The sequence below is a fragment of the Mus pahari genome, chromosome 9 (genome assembly GCF_900095145.1).
Source record: "Mus pahari chromosome 9, PAHARI_EIJ_v1.1, whole genome shotgun sequence".
Classification (NCBI taxonomy): Eukaryota; Metazoa; Chordata; class Mammalia; order Rodentia; family Muridae; genus Mus; species Mus pahari.
Window position 1 is genome coordinate 80,175,999 of NC_034598.1, and position 19,650 is coordinate 80,195,648.

The 19,650-nt window shown below is 46.0% G+C and overlaps 1 protein-coding gene across 1 annotated transcript in view; it reads left to right on the plus strand.

Annotated features, from left to right (window-relative positions):
* Plxnc1 (plexin C1) overlaps positions 1 to 19,650 on the plus strand; it is a 153,811-nt gene that overhangs the window by 90,799 nt on the left and 43,362 nt on the right. Inside the window, exons 10-18 of the mRNA XM_021204886.2 lie at positions 145 to 284; positions 2,877 to 3,056; positions 5,258 to 5,357; positions 8,411 to 8,614; positions 8,751 to 8,936; positions 11,092 to 11,194; positions 14,944 to 15,045; positions 15,360 to 15,463; positions 19,306 to 19,344. Coding sequence (XP_021060545.1) covers positions 145 to 284; positions 2,877 to 3,056; positions 5,258 to 5,357; positions 8,411 to 8,614; positions 8,751 to 8,936; positions 11,092 to 11,194; positions 14,944 to 15,045; positions 15,360 to 15,463; positions 19,306 to 19,344 — 1,158 coding nt within the window. The remainder of the gene's footprint in view (positions 1 to 144; positions 285 to 2,876; positions 3,057 to 5,257; positions 5,358 to 8,410; positions 8,615 to 8,750; positions 8,937 to 11,091; positions 11,195 to 14,943; positions 15,046 to 15,359; positions 15,464 to 19,305; positions 19,345 to 19,650) is intronic.

Genomic DNA, 19,650 nt, shown 5'->3' on the forward strand with positions numbered 1-19,650 from the left:
GTGTGTGTGTGTGTGTGTGTGAGAGAGAGAGAGAGAGAGAGAGAGAGAGAGAAACAGACAGACAGACAGACAGACAGACAGAGGGAGTAAAATGGTGTTATTTTGTAGCTTTGATTTGCTGTTTTAATCTCTTATTTCCAATAGGTCTTCTACATTAAGGCCATTGAGCCACAAAAAATATCAACCTTAGGGAAAAGCAATGTGATTGTTACTGGAGCAAACTTCACCCAAGCGTCAGATATCACTATGATCCTGCGAGGAACCAGTACATGCGAGAAGGATGTGTAAGTTGAATTACTAACAACTGATCTTTGGTAAAGTTAGAAACCCATGCTAAAGCAGTGTTAGTAGGCCTTGGTGATTTCTCTAGTCAAATGACATTTATGTATTTTATACGTCAAAATTACAATAAGTAAAAAAAAAAAAAAAAGAAAAAAAATTACAATAAGTAATATCAATGATTCATCTGACATTCAGGTGGGAGACTCTGGCCTGTGTTACTTCCCCTCCCTCCCCCATCTTCAGTCTCAACCAGTTTCAGGATGTTACCAGCGGGAGCCTTGATTGGTTTTTAAAGCAGAGTATGTAGAAAGGAACTAACTCAGAATTACAGATGTGTACTTTGGAAACGGATGGATGGAGAGCGTGCTCCTGAAGTTGAAAAAGAAAAAATGGAAGTAAAAATGTTGTTCACTGTAGCTTTCTTCTCTCAACTGGCTTGGTTTTCATTTCAAATAATTAAGTTACAAGGGCATATAATAGTAGTTAAAAAAAACCACCCCAAACAAATATCAGATGAAGGTGCCCGTTACAAACAAATACCAGATGAAGGTGCCCGTTAAAGATAATGATGCCTGTGATTTCTTTTTATCCTAGCAGTGAAAACATACCCAATTTTTTTCATTAGTATTGTTAGGTGAATGATTACCCCTTCCTGGGGGGATAATACTAGCATTATGTAATAATAACACCGTGATAGATAACTTTAGTTTTCTGCTTGTTGACTTTGATAAGTTTGGGCTAATTTGAAGTTTAAAACAAAATGTTTCAGTCTGTGTGAACCATAATACTGAGCTGATTCTCCTCATGGAGATGCATTTAGGGCAGTCTGCTGAAGCGTGATGTTTTGGTTTTTAACTACCAAAACAGATTTGTACAGCGCTGTAATCTGCCATGCCTATTTGGTGAACTTTCTGTTTTCATTCACTGACTGCACATCGCTGCACCCCACCTCTACTTACTGCAGTAAATCTGGGATACCTGTGATCTCAAGGGGGGAAAGGTATCCATCAGTGGCTTTCCTCTATACCAGACTGAATCGACACACATTAAAGCCTGTATCTATGCAACCTGGGTTGCTTATGTGTGCCATTTATCCTGGCTAAATACCTTATAGCAAAGATCTTTCATTTTGTGTGGCGAAATCTGTGACGTTAGACACCTGTGCGCTCAATGAAGGGCCATCAGCTCCGCAGCAAAATAAGTCGTTTTGGGAGCATTGCCCTGTTTCTGGCTCTTTATGCTCTCATTTCCATTCTGAATGCATCTTGAGATGCCATAGTTATTAAATTAAATGACTAAGAGCTCTTTCTGCATGTAGCATTCTACTAACCACATCTGCATGGTGAACCCAGGTTCACAAGCAGGCGACGTAATAACGCAGTTAATCTCATACCCAAGCCCACGGTGAAATCCCAAACCCTGTTCATGGAAACTTTTTAGGTGAATGGTTATTATTTTTTTTAAGAGAAAAATACAAGCCTAGTAGTGGAATGATCTATATCCCCATCCCTCACCTTCCAAAGTGTATAAACACATTTGTGTTTTAATGATTTGAGAATGAACTTCCTAGAGTGTCTATTTAGAAGCCTTAAAAATATACATCTGGGGCAGGGCACATACAAACAGACTCCAGTACCTTTCAAATTCACTTTCTTGAAAGGTGTAGTAACAGCACTAGGGTTAATAATCACACACACAGTATCCCTTCAGTAGTAGAACCACACCCTTCTGCAGCCTCAATAAACTGAGCAGGTGGCAAGTACAACTTGATCTAAATGTGTGCTTTAGAGACTCATAGACATTAGAGTCACTGATAGTTTCAGAGGGAATGTCACAGACAGTTTTAATTTAATTGATGAGGGGCATCAGGAGTGCATAGGACAGTCCCAGTCAATTCTTGGTCTGGAAGTTCCTGAGGGGCACTAGACCTGTGTCCTTTGATTCTAAGACTTCAGGGTTCCTGGAACAGGTTCCCCTCTCTTTGAAGGAGAGAATTCCCAGGTCCGTTTGGGGGTCATACTTTCCTGTGCTTTACTAAAACTGCTTCTTCTTAAAAAAAAAAAAAAAAAAAAAAGCTTTCAATTATGGAAATGACAGCTCGTATATAAGAAAGATACATATAAATAAGGCTCTTTATAAGCTTAAAAGTTTTGGACATTCTCCCAATTTTATTTCATCTTTTTTCTATTGCTTCCCCCACCCCCACCCCCCATGGAGGCGGCTGGGGCAGGAGACATACACTGAGGCTGGAGTGTCTTCAAATCAAATCCTGGTGCTTCATGGATCCTTCAGTGTGTCTCTGACAGAGTAGTGCCAATGTTAACCTTAATTACTTCACTTAGTGTGATGCCCCTCCTTGCCCTGGTCCATTAGGACTTCTGAGGGCAAAGGTAACTGCTGCTCCATTTTCCCCTTCTAAGGGGGGAATGTGGATCAGAGTTAGAGACACACAGAAGAAAGCGGAACCCAGCCTTAGAGAGCCAGACCCAACGGGCGCCCCTTGACTAGTCCGCCTCTCGCAACTCTCCTTGACCATTTCAACTGTGCTAAGTGTCTGTGTCACGTTAAGAGTTCCTTTCCTGATCCCTTTCTAGGATCCGGGTTAGCCACGTGCTAAATGACACGCATATGAAATTCTCACTTCCGTCAAGCCGCAAAGAAATGAAAGATGTTTGCATCCAGTTCGACGGTGGGACCTGCTCGTCCGCAGGGGCTCTGTCCTACATTGCTCTGCCCCATTGTTCCCTGATAGTTCCTGCCACCACCTGGATCAGGTACCATCTGGAGCCACAGAGGGCTTCTCTTCTGGCGATGGCGATAGCTGCATCTAAATTTCCCTCTTGGTGTTCCTCCTAAGAGTTATTTCTAGAAAATTGCTCCCGTTTGACCATAAGGACTGTAAGCCTTGCCTGTTTTTATTTCACCATGGCTACCAGGAAACTCACAGCTCAAACGTTTTGTTCAACCACAGTGACTGTTCTTAGCCCAGGTCGCTGTGGCCTTCTATGTCACCTGCCTTCCCCGCTCATGACGTAAGACTCCCCGCTCATAGGCTTCACTTGCTAACTTTTAAACTCAGCTGCTTTAAATGCTTTGGGGGAAATATTGGAGCCTTCGTGGAGCCTCTACATTTCAAAGGTCCTGTTTGAGGGTTAGAAATTCCAAAATAAACTCTTTGAGATGAATGTAATAATGGGGAAAAATATCTCTCTCTAGTCAACTTCAAATTCACATTTAGGTTCTGGAGTATAACCCCAAAGGGATTTTCTTCATCTCACACGAAGTTAACTTTTCATGTACCTTTCTAGATAAAAACCACAGACAAAGCAATGAGGGAAAATAAATTGGAAGGAAAAGGAGACAAAACATCTCCTATATTCTTACTTGAGATGACTGTGGGAAGCAGCTGTGTTTGCTCTTGGTTTGCTAAACTGTGATAATAGAAGTCAGACGGGACAGCTTAGACAGCCCAAATGGAGTTCCTCCAGGTTGTATGTCTCTGAGGTAGGAGGAAGTTTAGCCCCTTGTGAGGCAGCGTCTCTGCAGGGTTTGCAGGCAGCCTTCTCTCCCCTGTCCCTCCATCTAAGGCTGTGCCCTAAGCTTTTTCAGAATACCTTCAGTCGTTCCAGCGAATGCCCTGAATTTCCATTACCTCTTTAATGACCTTAATCTCAGGTGTAGTTTAATGGTAAAATACTGCCTAGCATGTGTAATAGCACTGCCCGTTCCCCACCTCCATCCCAATCTCTCTATCTTCAGGCTTCTTCTTAGTAATTGGGGGTCAGGGCTCCCCCATGCAAACTTTGCTGGAGTGGCATAGGGAAGGCAGAGATTTCATAAGCAAGGCCGTTGCATGTAACCCTCCGCTCTGAGATTAAGTATGCCCTATGTATAAGTAGTAGCCCGGATGTGGCACTCACCACATAATCATGGTATAGCTGCTGACCTGGTTAAACCTTACAAAAACCCTGAGAACCCAACAGTGGGTTGTCCCTTTGGCAGGGGGTGAACTGAGGCTTGGCTGCAGTTCAAACGATATGCCTGGCTCCCTGATAGCTGGGCCCAGGATGCCGTGGTTTCTACCACAATACTCTGCTTCCTCCTCCTCAAGTGGCTGCCTGTCACCATGATTGTGCTGAGCCCGTGAGTCTCAGTGCTCCTTGAACTGTGAGCAACAAAGAGGAGGTGCCACCATCTGGAATCAAGAGAAGATGTTTGGGTTGGTTCTCTCAAAATTGAGGCAGATTGTCAGGTGGTCGTGCAGTGTCTGAGGTGGACCTGCCACCCCAGAACAAGTGTCTGGTGACCCATTAGCATAGCCAGAGCTGTAGGCAGCTGTTTATTTCACACTGGGTGACCACTTCAATGTCATCCGGTGACACCTTGAGACCAGGTGAAATCACTCAGTTTGGGTTTGGTGAGACTTGTGCACCCTCCCCGTACACTGAAATCCCGTATCTCAAACGAGAAGACAAACTTCTAAGGTCACTCGCCATTTTAGCTTGTCCACCTATCATGTTCCCTGTCTCCCTCTAAATAAATAAGCTCTAAATAAAATATAATTGGTGGGTTGGAAGGTTTGGTCGTGGAAATTGTGAGAGCGGGTCATCCTCACGTAGATTAAACCATAATCGAATGAGATTTTTGTCCCGTGAAATGCTTCCGAGGTACAGCAGATGATCTGGTTATGCGTGGCGAAAGAGCACAAGAAAGCTCCGATTCTGTTAAAGAATTTGGGCACTTTCCCAGAACTGAATCAGGAGCTGGCCTGTATTTTACATGTATGTCTTAGAAACCATGAGTCTGCAGCCAGGACCATTTAAAGACTTCTAAAATTATCAACATGTTTTAAATTGAAATTGGTTCGTTGTCTCCCAGATATGACTGAGCTTAACATTAATTGTGAATCAGTTAATAGTCTGGTTCGAAATCGTGAACTGCCGGTGGCTCACCCTTGCCCTTCGATCCCTTGCAGCGGTGGGCAAAACATAACCATCATGGGCAGGAATTTTGACGTCATCGACAACCTCATCATTTCACACGAGGTGAAGGGAAATGCAAACGTAAACATAAATGTAAGTTATGCTAAACCATGGGGGGAGGGATATGTTTCATTTCTACGACTTAGGCATTATAAACTTTTGCTTTTTTATGATCTATACTGTGTTTGCTGTGACAGAAAGATCTCATTCTTGGAGTTATTTGGGGGTTGCCACACAGAGAAACCAGAAAAGAATTTCATGTGATAAGGCCTGCCACGTTCTCCTCGTGTGACGTGTGTGGCACATTGCTTTAATCAGATAATGCTTCTGAATATGTGTGAAAGTCGTTGTGGATGGCTGGGGTGCTATGTACTGAGCCTGTGACAAGTATGTGGTCCAACAGCCCCGAGGGAGGTCGGGGACCTGCTGAAGTAACATTCCTTCTCTTGTCATTGTCTCTTGGGTCCTGTGGCCACCGTCTTCCACCCCTCCCCCATGATGCTTCCCCACTCCCAGACTGTGGGAATTGTCTGGTCCACATCAGGGCTCAGTTCTCTGAGAAGAGCCTTGGCGTTCTCACAGGAACCTTCAGGGTGACACCATGGGTGTCTGTGAGGAGGGGCTAGGTACACTGTGGCTTATTGGTGCTTCTAGAATGTTCTTCCCTTTTCTTCCTCCTTTCTCTAATGTAAAGGGAGAAGCCATTCTGGGCCTCAACCTGACCACTTCCTGCCAAAGCCAGCAGAGCTGAGGGTGGCCAAACACTTTGTCCCTTCTGCAACCAGTAGGTGTTCACACCTGGAGACAGGAGGCGTAGCAATCCATCTTTCTTACAGCCTTGTCCTAGACACATGTCCATCTACTTCTGACACACCTCCTGGCCAGTTCCCAGCCCCATACTGTGCCTGATTCTGGCCATTTTCCCATGATGGAAGCCCGTTCAGTTGTGTAGTGGCCCTTGACCCGAGGGTCAGCCTGAGCCAGGAGACCTGGGAACACAGTCTCTTTCTCAGAGCATGTCCCATTTATTGAGCACCTACTACATGCAAAAACATTTTTTTTTTCTGGCTGCAAGAACAAAGAGTAAATGAGCTTCTAACCCCACAACACCCACCCTCACCTTCATGAGGGGACCTGCACTGGCATTGGACACTGGCAGTATTGTTGGTGACAAGTGCCGGGTCCTTCGGCTCCTTCCCTCTCCCATGAGTCCCAGAAGCTGTGACGTGTTTCCCAGGGAAAGTATGAGTGGGTGGGGCTGAGACCAAGCCAGTGGAGTACCATGGAAGGGGCTGGACCAGCAAGCGGACAAGGAAGCAGGGAGGTGATTGCAGGCACAGAAGAGGGTATTCACCTATTCTAGACTACAACGCCACTCACGCTTGCTTTGTTGGAACCCTAGAGGCTGGGTTGGAATGGGTGATAGAGATGGCTTGAAACCATACAGGGCCATGCAAGGGAGAATCATCCCCTAAACGTGGCTCTTCATTCCGACACAGCTCCCCATCACCGCTGGCTCTGTAGGCAATGGGGGCAGGGAGGCCTTGAGGGTCTCTGGCAAGGAGTGGCATGAGGAGTGGCATTTATCCGCGGTGCCTAGGGTAGTTTGGAGAGGCAGTGAGTGAATGAGGATGCTCACACAGATGTCCAGGCATGGCCGAGACACCACCCAATCCCTGTGGAGCTCTCTGCTGGAATGCCGTTGGCAGGGTAGGTCTAGTGGGCTGGTGATGGCGAGGCTAGTCATTTCAGCATCCCTGTGGATGGGGATGTGGGGATGAAGAAAGCATGCCTAGGATCTGCTTGCAGCTCTTCTTCCGGGGGTCGGGGTGGGGGTCAGAGAAAATAGGATGACCAGAGATGGTCACTGAGAAGCTGTCTTTAAAATAAGGGTTGGTCCCCACACAAAGAGGCTCAGTCTTAGGGGTGAGGAGCTAGGGTGACCCTGTTGCTGGTCCTTCTTTTAGGACGTTGGTGTTAAGGAAGTAAGGGATTGTGGTCCAGTGGCTTTTCATCCTATGGCAGAAGTGCTAAGGCAGGGAAGAGGGTTGGAATTTCAGAATGTGTTCAGGATAAAGAATGGTATTCTTACTCTAATGTGGCCACCTAGGTCCTCTGTCTACCCATCTGTAGCTCCAGGATTACAGAAAACAAAGAGAGGGAATGATTCTCCCAACCTCCTTGTGTACTAATCCCTTCTCCCTCCTGGTCTCTCTCCCTTCCTCTTTATCTTACAATGTTAGGGACCAAACCCAGGGCTGTGAGCATACTAGGGAAGCCCTCTGCCACTGAGCCACAGCCCCAACACACCCTCCCTTAAGTACCTGCCCAATGTGTCCGTACATTGTCTGCAAGGTTTCCCTGCCTGTCTCACGGTGCCCTTGAACATGGCCGTGTAGTTATGGGTTTCTTTTTTGTAAATAAACCTGTTCACAAATTGGGTCAGGCTTTCTGCCTCCGTCCTGTTTGCACACCCCTCTGCTGTTCTTCAGCTTTTCATTTTCTGCTCTTTTCTGTTGTGCCTGAAAAGCTGCTTCCTCTTGCTGTGGTTAGGGACTTCTCACAGGGAACCTCTGCTGTAACTTCCCCGTCTTAGGGACTCTCGCTAGCCTCCTGCAGAGGCTCTTTTGACACACAGTGACTCAACCAGATACAGGCAAGTTAGCTGCTGGCCTCAGCGCTCAATTCCCTTCCAGGCTTGAAAGGCACCCGAGCGCTTTGAGCCAAGCCTTCCCCTTTCCCGGCCTGCTTCTCTTTGGAGAGCCTCCCTGTGCCCCCACGCCATCACTCGACAGCTTCCCTGAATGCCAGTTATGTCAGTGATGCTGGCGTAGAGAATGCTCGCATGTGCGGAACACTTCCTGTGTGCCCGTCAGACCCTAAGTACTTTTACAGATATAATCTCATTCACAGTGGCCAACATTTAATTGAACGATTTTTTTTTTTTTTTTTAATCTCCGCTCATTTCATTTAGGGTTAATTCAATCCTATGAGATCCATAGTGTTGCTGTTGCTGGCCTGGTTTTACAGGGGACGGGGGGGGGGGGTGGCAAAAAACAGAAGTTCCCGGAAGTTTGGTTGCCTGGGTCACTTAGCATTTAGAGCTGCGGTCCTCCAGTACCTGATAGGCTCTTTCCTCTCTCCAGGTCTCTGAATACTGCGCAGCAACTTCCTGCGGGTTTCTAGCTCCTAATTTAAAGGGCTCCAAAGTGCGTACAAATGTGGCAGTGAAGCTGAGGGTCCAAGACACCTACTTGGACTGTGGAACCCTGCAATACCTCGAGGACCCCAGATTTACAGGGTACCGAGTGGAGTCAGAGATTGATACAGAATTGGAAGTAAAAATTCAAGTATGTATGTATGCATCTCCCTCCCTCCCTCCCTCCCTCCCTCCCTCCCTGTGGGCTGTTCTTATCCCTGGGCTGGAGCGGTATGTGAGTTTCCATGCGTGCCCTTAGTTCTTCCTCTCCGTCTTGTTTATTGCAGAAAGAAAATGACAATTTCAACATTTCCAAGGATGACATTGATATTACTCTCTTCCATGGGGAAAATAAACAATTTAATTGTAGTTTCGAAAATATTACTAGGAACCAGGATCTCACAACCATCCTTTGCAAGATCAAGAGTATCAAGAATGCAAACACCATTGCTAGCTCCTCTAAAAAAGTCCGCGTGAGTCACCTGCGCGTCCCGCCTGCTGCCTTTATCTGAGTCTCCGTAATTGCCTTACTAACCCTCAGGTTGGAGTGGAATCTTTCACAGATCTTTAGATTCTTCTCTTTAAATAGAAGAAGATCGGCAAAGCTGATACTGTAAGCCCAAGCATAATTCCAACCAGAATAGCAGGCAGAGCCATGCCTGTGTTTGTTGGAACGTCAAAGCACCGAACACACCATTGTCTATAATCCTAATGAGCCTTGATAGCTTTTGTTCTAGCTGTGCATTTATACCATGGCATCTGCAAGCCACATCTCCAGATCCACTGATGACTGAGCTGTCACTCTCTCTCTCTCTCTGAATGCAGAGGTGACATGTCTAAGCAGAAACCCAAAACACCAGCCTCTTAGGCACAAGCAGGGTGGGTGGCACAAGCCTCTGTCGGCAGCCCAATAATCTAGGGTGTGAGCGTGGCGTCTGCCAGCCTGGCTGCCCTTTCCAGCAGCAGGACACCATTTCCTCGATGTGCCCAAGGATCCTCTGAGAAGAGAAACATACAGGGTAGTGTTTACTCTGTCCTGCGTAAGCGGCTCCGTAAAGTCTATTAAAAAAAATACTCTGTGAGTCAGGGGACGCAGCTCAGTGGTAGAGTGCTTGCCTGTGGTGCCCAAGGCTCCGGGCTTAATCTCCAGCATTATAAGAAAAAGAAGAGCAACCTTTTCCTTTGTAGTAAAAAAAGAAATAATTGGCTAAAAGACAAGAGAGAACATTTGTACTGGGAGGCAAAAGTGAGTGTGTGCCGAGTCCCAGCTGTGTGGTCCTAGGAAAGACGTTTGGCTTCCTCCCTGACCCTTTCATTGTTTATCATTTTGGTGAAAGAGGTAGTAAGTAGCCATCACAAAATGAGCAACACCAGGAACCTGCTTGTGTGCTAGCTGGGTGTGGCACATCCGGGCATCCTTCCATTTGCGGCAAAGTTCCCAAGCGCCCGCACTGGGATTCAAACTCAGCAGAGCAGAACGCAGGCAGAAACAGCTGCCTTGCTGGAGAGGCCCAGTGAGGGCATGCAGTAAAGAATAATCTTTGGGGAGGACTGTACGTAGGGGGAGGAGAAAGTAGACTACCCAGGGATGTCTTTGCACCTGATGGTGGAAGAGTTTGCCTGGAGAGGCGACCTTAGAATGTGGACCTCCGGGAGGAGGAGGAGGAGGAGGAGGAGGAGGAGGAGGAGGAGGAGGGAGTAAAGGAGCCATGGTCAGATGGACAGAGGGAAGCACAGGCTCCCAGTGTCCCAAGGCAGAAATCTGCTTGCTAGGCCTGATCTGAGTGCGATGGGTCAGCATGGTTGGAGTGAGGGGCCATTCCCAGGATGTTAGGGAGATGATGGGGAAGGCCAGAGATTTTCAGGGCTTCTAAGGCATTGCTAGAGGCTTGCGCTTTTGATTCTAGGCAGCTGCTAGAGAGAGAATGAGAAGAGAGATGGTGTGAGCTGATGTCCCATAGAAGAGAGACCTTTGGCGTTTACCAACCCATAGGCCCTTTCAACATCCATGTCAGAGATGGCAGAATGAGGCCGGGAGCAGACTAACTTAAGATCCTACAAGGAGAGAAAAGCTGGACCACCAAGACCTGCTGCCATTACCCCAACCATTTAGCTTGGTGCTTCCATGGGGCAGCTCGGGTCCCAGGGAGCCGCAGATGCCTTAGCACTTGTGTGTGTGAAGATGAAGAAAGGACAGGTGTAGAGTTTTTTTTTCCTTTTCAAGTTTAATTGCCAAGTTTTTCTTAGCCTCTGACCCTTCAGCCTCCCCTCTTCCCCCAAAAGGCAGAAAACAGAAAAGATCCTCACTCAGCTTTGCCAAACTAATTTTTATCACAGAAAGTGACATTCGAAACCTTCCTGACTGGAGGCACCCGAGTAGGAGAAAGAGAAGTGTAATTGCACCCGTGGAGAAAGGCTAGGAGGCTCCCTTCTGCCTCCATGTTAGCCCACCGCTGCACTAGTAAGGTTCAGGACAAAGAGGGCCAGCATTTAAAGCCTACAGGTCTAGTCCGGCATGCCTACAGATCCCACCCGCCCCACCACGTCTAGATCTTGGGGAAGCTGACAGCGTGCATGCGTATGGTGCCCGGCGCCACTGGGTCTAATGGTACCAATCTGTCCCATCAGGTCAAGCTGGGAAACCTGGAACTCTATGTAGAACAGGAATCCGTTCCTTCCACATGGTATTTCCTAATCGCGCTTCCGATCTTGCTGGCCATTGTCATCGTTGGTAAGTGAGTGGCCCGTTCCATTTTGTCTGAGAAGTTATTCCCCAAGGTTTCTCCGTGGGCAGGCAGACCTTCAGCTTTTGGGAACTCTTTGTTTCCATTAAATATTAATGGATGAAAGGCCAAGCCAGAGAGTTGAGAAGTGAGTAATATGTGGTCTGTGACTTCTCTAATGAGGTATTTATTTATTTATTTATTGGGGGGGGGGTCGAGACAGGGTTTCTCTGTATAGCCGTGGCTGTCCTGGAACTCACTTTGTAGACCAGGCTGGCCTCGAACTCAGAAATCTGCTTGCCTCTGCCTCCCAAGTGCTAGGATTAAAGGTGTGCGCCACCACCGCCCGGCTCTCCCGTGCTTCACTAACGAAGAGCAGGATTACAAGATGCCTCCTTGGTGTTTAAGAAATATCAAGCTGACACCCCACATCTTTGGGATTGTTTTGGAAACAAGTCCATTAAGGACTCGCAGAATGTGGTCATCCCATCTCATCCTTTGCTAAGCATCACCTCCTCCTCACCCCCTGCCCTGCTTTTCCTGGGAGAGACAGGCTTAGCTCGTGTGTCTGTGTTATCTGTTCCAACACACCCGGCTTCCTACGGACATGGAAGTACCATACTGACTATCAATAGGCAAATCTGACCTATTTCTTAGGTCCTACCACACCGGTTTGGTTTGGTTTGGTTTTAACTGAAGAAGTTGAATCTAAAAATTAGGTAACTCATCCTTTAAATTTGTGTTGGTGGGGGGCTGGAGAGATGACTCACCAGTGAAGAGATGCTCTTCTAGAGGTCCTGAGTTCAGTTCCCAGCACCCATATGTTGGCTCACAACCATCTGCAATGGAATCTGAGTCTCTCCTCTGCCGTACATGAAGAGAGAGCCCTCGTATATGTTAAGTAAATACATCCTTAGGTCTGTGTTGACAGTGTGAAAGGTCTAAACTCTAAGGTCCCAATTTTAGCTTGCATCAGTTGTTAGAGCTTGGCAATTACAATTCCTTGAAGACAGGGTGTTTGCCCTCTGGGTTTTCACCACAGTCTCTCCATCCCCTAAGGTCTCCACCTACCTCTATAGCTGGTGCCTGCAGCTATTTTGTTTATAACCTTTTCATTCTGTTTCTTCTCCTTCTTTATCAACAGCACACCATGTTTGTTGATTAACTACAACATGGCACCCTTCTGACACTGTAGGGCATGGAGGCAAGGGTCGGCATTGCTGTGCTGTGTGTCTTTGTACCCCCTTCTTACTCTCTTGTTTCCATATCTGTTTTCATTGTTTGTTTGTTTGTTTGTTTGTTTCCTTACTGAGCATTGGAGAAGATGTTGGTGACTGGGCCCATCCCTGCTTTGAGAGTTGACTTAAGGCCTAGTGCTTTCCTTGGGCAGTTGACACTCCTGTGAGGGGAGATAAACATTTGTGAAGAACTGGCTCCGTGAAATGAATTTTCCTATGTTGCGTCATTGGTGATTATTTGGGCCCCCCCTTTTTTTTAATGCTTTCCCCAAGTTGTCTACCTCCATCATGTATCTACAATTTAAAATTTGGCTTGACATTTTCATAAAGTCCTGGCTGATGTGGGCTTCAGGAAGATTGCTCGTATAGATGCTGAGCTCTGATTTGAGCATCAACTGCTGTCAGCCATGTTCAGATCTCTCAGTCTCACCACGTAGTCATGTCCACTTTGTGACTCCTGAGAAACCTCTGGTCTCCTGTTGACTTTGTAAGAAGAAGTCATTTTTGTCCTTTAAGGTGATTTGTCTGAATCTGCAGAATCTCTCAGAACCATCCCGTTGTGACTCATTCTAGGGAGGCGTGTGTCACTGGCAGCTATGGTAAGCGTGACCTAGTTCTTCAGTCGTGTCCTTAGCGTAAACACTAGACGCACCTAGCCTAAGCCTGCGATGACAGAGCCAGGAAACCAACCCTGCTGTGTGGGTGCTGCAGCTCCCTTTACATGCTGAGTCAGGGTAGCTTCCTGGGGAGCCACTGCCCCAAATGGAAAAAAAAGGGTTCTCTGGTTGGGTGAGTTTGAGAATCAGCTCTCTTGGAAATGCTCAGTCCCGGTATTGTAAGTATGGCTAAGATGGTGTCTTAGTCAGGGTTTCTATTCCTGCACAAACATCATGACCAAGAAGCAAGTTGTGGAGGAAAGGGTTTATCCGGCTTACACTTCCATACTTGATCACCAAAGGGTGCAGGACTGGAACTCAAGCAGGTCAGAAAGTAGGAGCTGATGCAGAAGCCATGGAGGGATGTTCTTTACTGGCTTGCCTTCTCTGGCTTGCTCAGCCTGCTCTCTTATAACCCAAGACTACCAGCCCAGAGATGGTTCCACCCACAAGGGGCCCTTCCCCCTTGATCACTAATTGAGAAAATGCCCCACAGCTGGATCTCCTGGAGGCATTTCCTCAACTGAAGCTCCTTTCTCTGTGATAACTCCAGCTGTGTCAAGTTGACACAAAACTAGTCAGTACAGATGGTGAAGTCTAAGGACGACTTCTGGGTAATTGTGTTGGACAGTGTTTGTACTTGCTGGTAGCCCTTCCTTTCTGTAATTGCCTTAAAAAGAAAACCTCCCCCCCCCTCCGTGTGTGTGTGTGTGTGTGTGTGTGTGTGTGTGTGTGTGTGGTGTACCCAAATACTACTGCACACGTGGAACCAGCAGAGGATAACTTTATGTTGCTGGTCTTCACCTTCCACCTTGTCTGTAGCCTGCATACACTGGAGTAGCTAGCCTTAGGACTCCTGGGGCATCTCCTGCCTCTGCCTCCCATCTTGCTGTGGGTGTGTCTGGCTTTACACGGGTCCCTCAGATCCTTCTGTTTGGATGGCAAACACTTTTCCCCCAACCCCTTTTGTGTAGTATCTGTTAAAAGTTGAGATCCCTTCTGGGATCAGATGAGAGCTGGCAGTTGTTAGTTCCTCGGGTCGATGTGATTCCTTGATTTACTGCTTGTAATCTCTTCTACATCACAGCTCTTATGGATAAGTCAGGCCGGCACAGAGATGCTAAGGGATTTGCTCGGGGTCACACAGGTAGTAAATGAAACGACAGAGCAGAGATATAAACCCAAGCTCCAGGATTCATTGTACTGACTACTCAAACAGCACGGTTCAGAGCAAGATGATGTGGACAGCGAGGCCATCATCAGCTTGGGGGGGGGGCTCTCGATGACTTGCCTGTTACATCACCCCTTTTTAAACTGTGCAAGTTAGGCTCCTGCAGCAAGGAGGGATCTGTGGTTTCCTTCTGCATTTGCAACACTGCTTTATTTCTCCAGATATGTTCGGAGATGTTGGGGAAAGGTGAACCACACACAAGTCAAGGGGCTGGCTTTAGGGAAACTTGGCCTGTTTCCTTACTTCCCAGCCAGCTGGGATCTTTGGTTCCAAGTGAAGGTTACTTGATTTTGTTTTCACTTTAAGATGGGTGGAATTTTTTTTCCCTGTTACATTTAACACCTTCCTCTTTAGAATGACCTTTATGGAAATGACTCTTTTTAATAAGAATCCAACTTTTGTTTTTCATTTTGTTTTTTGTGGCATTGAGGTTGGAACCCAGGCCCTGAGCCATGTTAGGCCAGTGCCCTGACACTGCACAGACTGCCCCCCTCCCCGACCCTAAAATAAAGTTTTTACATGCTCTTTTCTATCCATAATTCTCCCTCCATCTCTCCTCCCTGTTTCTTTCCCCCGTTGTTTTCATTTATGTGTTACTGCACCAACCTGACCCAGAGTCTCTGTCCCCTCAGTGGCTGTGGTGGTGACGAGGCACAAATCGAAGGAGCTCAGTCGAAAGCAGAGCCAACAGCTGGAGCTGCTGGAGAGTGAACTCCGGAAGGAGATCCGTGACGGTAGGCTCTGAGACTCCGCGCACATGTGTAGCAAAACAAGCCCCGCTCACTTTTATTTTAATTTTTGCCCTTATGTGAAAACTGCCACATAATGAGAACTGATTGTGTAGTAGAAGACAAGCTGAGCAGCAGGGCCTGGGCCTGGGCCTGGCTTTGTGTTCTATTTCAGCTCTTCTCTGCAGCCAACCAAGTAATTATCTATTGTTTCTTCTTTAATGAAAACCAAGGTCATACTCTGTGTTAGACAAAACAGCAGAAGATCTTATCCATTGTTTGCAGAGTTAAAATATTGCTCTTGGGATTCTGTGTTGCAGGCTTTGCCGAGCTCCAGATGGATAAATTGGATGTGGTTGATAGTTTTGGAACAGTACCCTTCCTTGACTACAAACATTTTGCTCTGAGAACTTTCTTCCCTGAGGTAAAAGAACATTGATCATCATCCTCAGGCTGAGCCTTGAATACTAATGTGACATCTTGCCTTAAGTCCAGGCCGAGCAGGGAGGAGGATAATTATTAATTGCATTGATTAAGGTAGAGGGCAGCAACAGGCTACTGGCAATTACTCTTTCCCTGGTCAGGAGTACAAGTTTAGAGTGATGGGTTTTGCCATATATATTTTTTTACTACCAGTTTCAAACTGACTCCGAAGCTGGGAAGTGAGCTAATTCATTTTAAAATCAATAAATTGTGGGCTCGCCAATTTGTTGTGTTTATCTGCCTGGCTTGCACTGCTGCCCCTTGATTATTCGCTATTATTTCTCCATTGGAAACGAAAAGTGGGATCAGCCAAACGGGGAGAAATTGGACACACAGGGAATCGGAGTTGATGGCAGGCATTTTTAGCCACATGAAGGGTTTATGGTCTCTTCTTTGACAGTGTTTCTGTTAGTAGATCAGTTTGCTTGTTTAATAGATATAGGTGTCTGGAATGAGTTCTAGCGCCTCAAGGAATAGTGGACAGAGAGCCCTTTGGGTTGGGGTGGGTCTCAATTCTGTTCTGACACCCCCATTTCCTCACACTCTTCAGTTACCTCCCCCCNCCCCACCCCACCCCCACTCCCACCACAAGCCTTTGGCAAGAACATTCATCCATTCTGTCTCACCACCCCATGTCCTGATACCTCAGCTCTGCCATATTGCTCTGCTGGTCCCAGAGAGATGCCCTCTGATTTGGAGCTCATTAATTCCCCCCCCCCCCCATTCAGATCTGGGCCAGTCAGCAAAGTTAGAAATCTCATCAAACCAAGGAAGGGGGTTGTATCATCTTGCCAGAAGTACCTTGACTGTTTTTGGCCAGAAGCCTAGGAACGTGGGCACATGTGGGAAGCAATTTCTAGTTTCTCTACTAGTCTTGCAATGGACTTATATATATTTATCATATATACATATATATGATATATATGGTATATATGACATATATCATATATATGATATATATGTATTTGATATATATGGAACTATCAGGAGGACTAGATATTGCCACAAGATACCTGCCATATGTGGGGATCCAAGCCTTGGTGTTATAAATCAAGAAGGCTACAAATAAGACCAGCTTTCTTACTTATCATTCAAGAATACCAGGCACCAAGACCTGCTGCCTGCTGCCTCGACCATTTGCCGTACCTGGGGGAGGGAGGGAAATTTAAGTCCCTGAGTCATGGTGATACTCAGGGCCTCTGGGAAGCTTGCATCTCGAGCCCCAGTTTCCCAGTTCTCTGAGATTCCCCATTAAGAATTTAAAAGCAATAAAATCACGGCAATTTCCAGCATCCATGAGTACGGTGTGGGCTTTTACAGTTAATGATTGCCCTTGAATGCTGAATAGCATAATCTGCGGCCTGAAGAGGAAATTCTCCTATCTTCTAAAGTCAGCAGTCAAGGGCGGGGCGGACTGATGAGTGTCAAGGAACACCATTACAGCCGAGTGCCTGGAGATGAAGGAAGCCCACAGAATAACATGGCATTATCTTAGGAGAAGAGAATAGTCGCAAGGAGCCCAACTGACTTAACTCAGGGTTCAGTGTGGTGTTGAATGGCAAACAGAGTCCTAAAGCCAGGGGTCATTAAGACAGAAGACCCAAGTAGAAACCAACAGGGATCTTTCAGAACTCTTTGAAGGAGATCTAAGTCAAAACTGAGTTTATAGTAATAAGAAAGAGGGGGAGTGAACCCCAAGACCAGGCTGCTTGTTATGGTTGACCAGAGCCAAATCCTTGGGCCTGGAGCTTGGGTGTCTGAGAGAGCATGATGGACGGATGATCAGTTCTTCCAAGACAGCCAAGGAAGAGGTGGCCAGGGTGTGGCGGCTCCAGCTTTGCTCATCTGCCTGCTGGTTTTGTTTTAAAGCTTTCTTTTTCATTAGAGCAGTGGTTCTCGGCCTTCCTCATGCTGTGACCCCTTAATACAGTTCTTCATGTTGCTGACCCCAACCACAAAATGATTTTTGTTGCTATGTCTGTAACTAATTTTGCTACCGTTATGAACCTTGATGAAAATACTTGATATGCAGGATATCTGATATGCAACCCCTCCCCCCCACCCCACCCCCCGTGAAAGGGTTGTTCGACCCCCATGAAGGGGCCTTGACCCACAGCATGTGAATCGCTACATTGTGTATGTGTGTTATTGTTGTCTGAGACAGGGCCCCAGATGGTGCAGGCTGACCTCAAGTTCCCAGTGTCATGAAGAAGGACCCTGAACTTCTGGTCTCCTGTAGAAAGACTGATTTCTGTTTTTCTGAAAATAGAAAACACAGGATAAGCAGAATATCTAATCTCTTGGAAGAAGGAAATTTGAATGAGGAGGAGAAAAAGTCTTCAGCCAGGGAGCCAGGATATCACTTCCCAGCAGAAGGTCAAGAATGAATTGTGGGGTCATGAGAGGGCTCAGGGGGTAAAGGTGCTTGCCGCAGTAAGAATTCAATCTCCAGGATCCAAAAGTTGTCCCCCCACACACACACACACTGAGGCATGGCCCTTCCCTCCCCTGTAAATAAATGTAATCACACAAAAAACTGTTTAAACTGGATATTTATATGAAGTTAAGGAGTAGACTAAAATAATTTGAGATCTTCTGCTTTGGCTAACAAATTTGAAACCATGAAATGAGGTTTTCTCTGCAGGAAAAATTTACTTTATTAAGATACAAGCTTTATCCAGATTTTAAAGTATTAGAAAGAGAGAGAGAGAGTCTGAAATTATGATTTTACTTAGTTAATTCAAACTATTACCCAATATGGTTTTACATTACAATCTTTAGTTGGGCATAGTACATGTTGGTAATTTCAGACTTTGGGAGACAGAGACCAGAGAATTGCTGTGAATTTGGGGCCAGCCTGGGATATAAAGTGAGGCCCTGTCTCAAAAAACACCCAAAATAAGTAAATAGAATAAAATAAAATTCTTAATTTCAGTAAGATTAATGAGACATTAAAAAAAAACCTCAAAATGAAAAGTTTATATTTAGGATCCACATAGCATAGTATATCAAGACATTTATTATTATTTTTTTTTTTTAGTAGGGATAAAACCCTCAGTCACAGTGGACAGAGCACTGTGTGCTCAGGGCTCCCACATTTCATTTTTACAAGAAGCCCATGAGGTGGGAACTATTGCCTCCCTCCATTTCACAGATGAAGGAAGTCAGACACAGAGGTTAAATAACCCGTGCATGCTCACATGACCAGTACGTGATAAGTCAGAGCTGGACCCCTGGTCGTTTGGCTCTAAATTCCATGCTTATGCATCACATGTTCTGCCCATTTCTTGAGGATGTAACATAATGGCACAATAGGTGCTACCTGGCTATGCCACATCTAAGAATGGCGGAACTGTGTGCGCCTCGTGCTTAGAGGATTTCGCTGTGTGAGCCTCACACCCTTGGAGGTCAGTTGCATGATGAGAGGTCTGAAGTTTCTATAATCTTCCACCACCAGATTTGGTTGTTTTTTTGTTTTTTTAACTTTTGAGTCAGTTCTCTTTTTAAAACCCAACATAATCTACCAACAAAACAAAACAAAACAAAAAACCAGTCCATGCCAATGATGATTCTCAGGGCTTCCAGAGACCACAGGTGTTTCTTGAGAGCATAATAATTATTTGTTATGTCTTGGAGGTGGCACAGCGAGTGCAGACCAAGGGCTCTTCGGATTAGCAAATCGCACCTCTGCTTTATTAGAATGGACTTGGGTGTTATAACAGAAATGCACTGTTCATTTCCTTTTGGATGTTATGAATAATACAAGTGTCTCCTTTCTCTCAGTCAGGTGGCTTCACGCACATCTTCACTGAAGATATGCACGTAAGTCTCTCCGTCTTCACTTTGTGCTCAGTGACGACTGTCAGCTTATCATCCTCACTGTCACTGCCATTGTTAATACTTCGAATTTTTATTTGTGCGCATATTTGGATATTAAGTAACCCATTGTCTTGGGAAACCCATTGTGGCTCTGCTTTCTAAGTTTCCGCTTACGTATGGTCCTAAGCTATATCATCTTCTGTGCATATATACTGCTGCATCACTGATTATCTTCTGTGCGTGTATACTGCTGCATCACTGATTATCTTCTGTGCGCGTATACTGCTGCAGCACTGATTATCTTCTGTG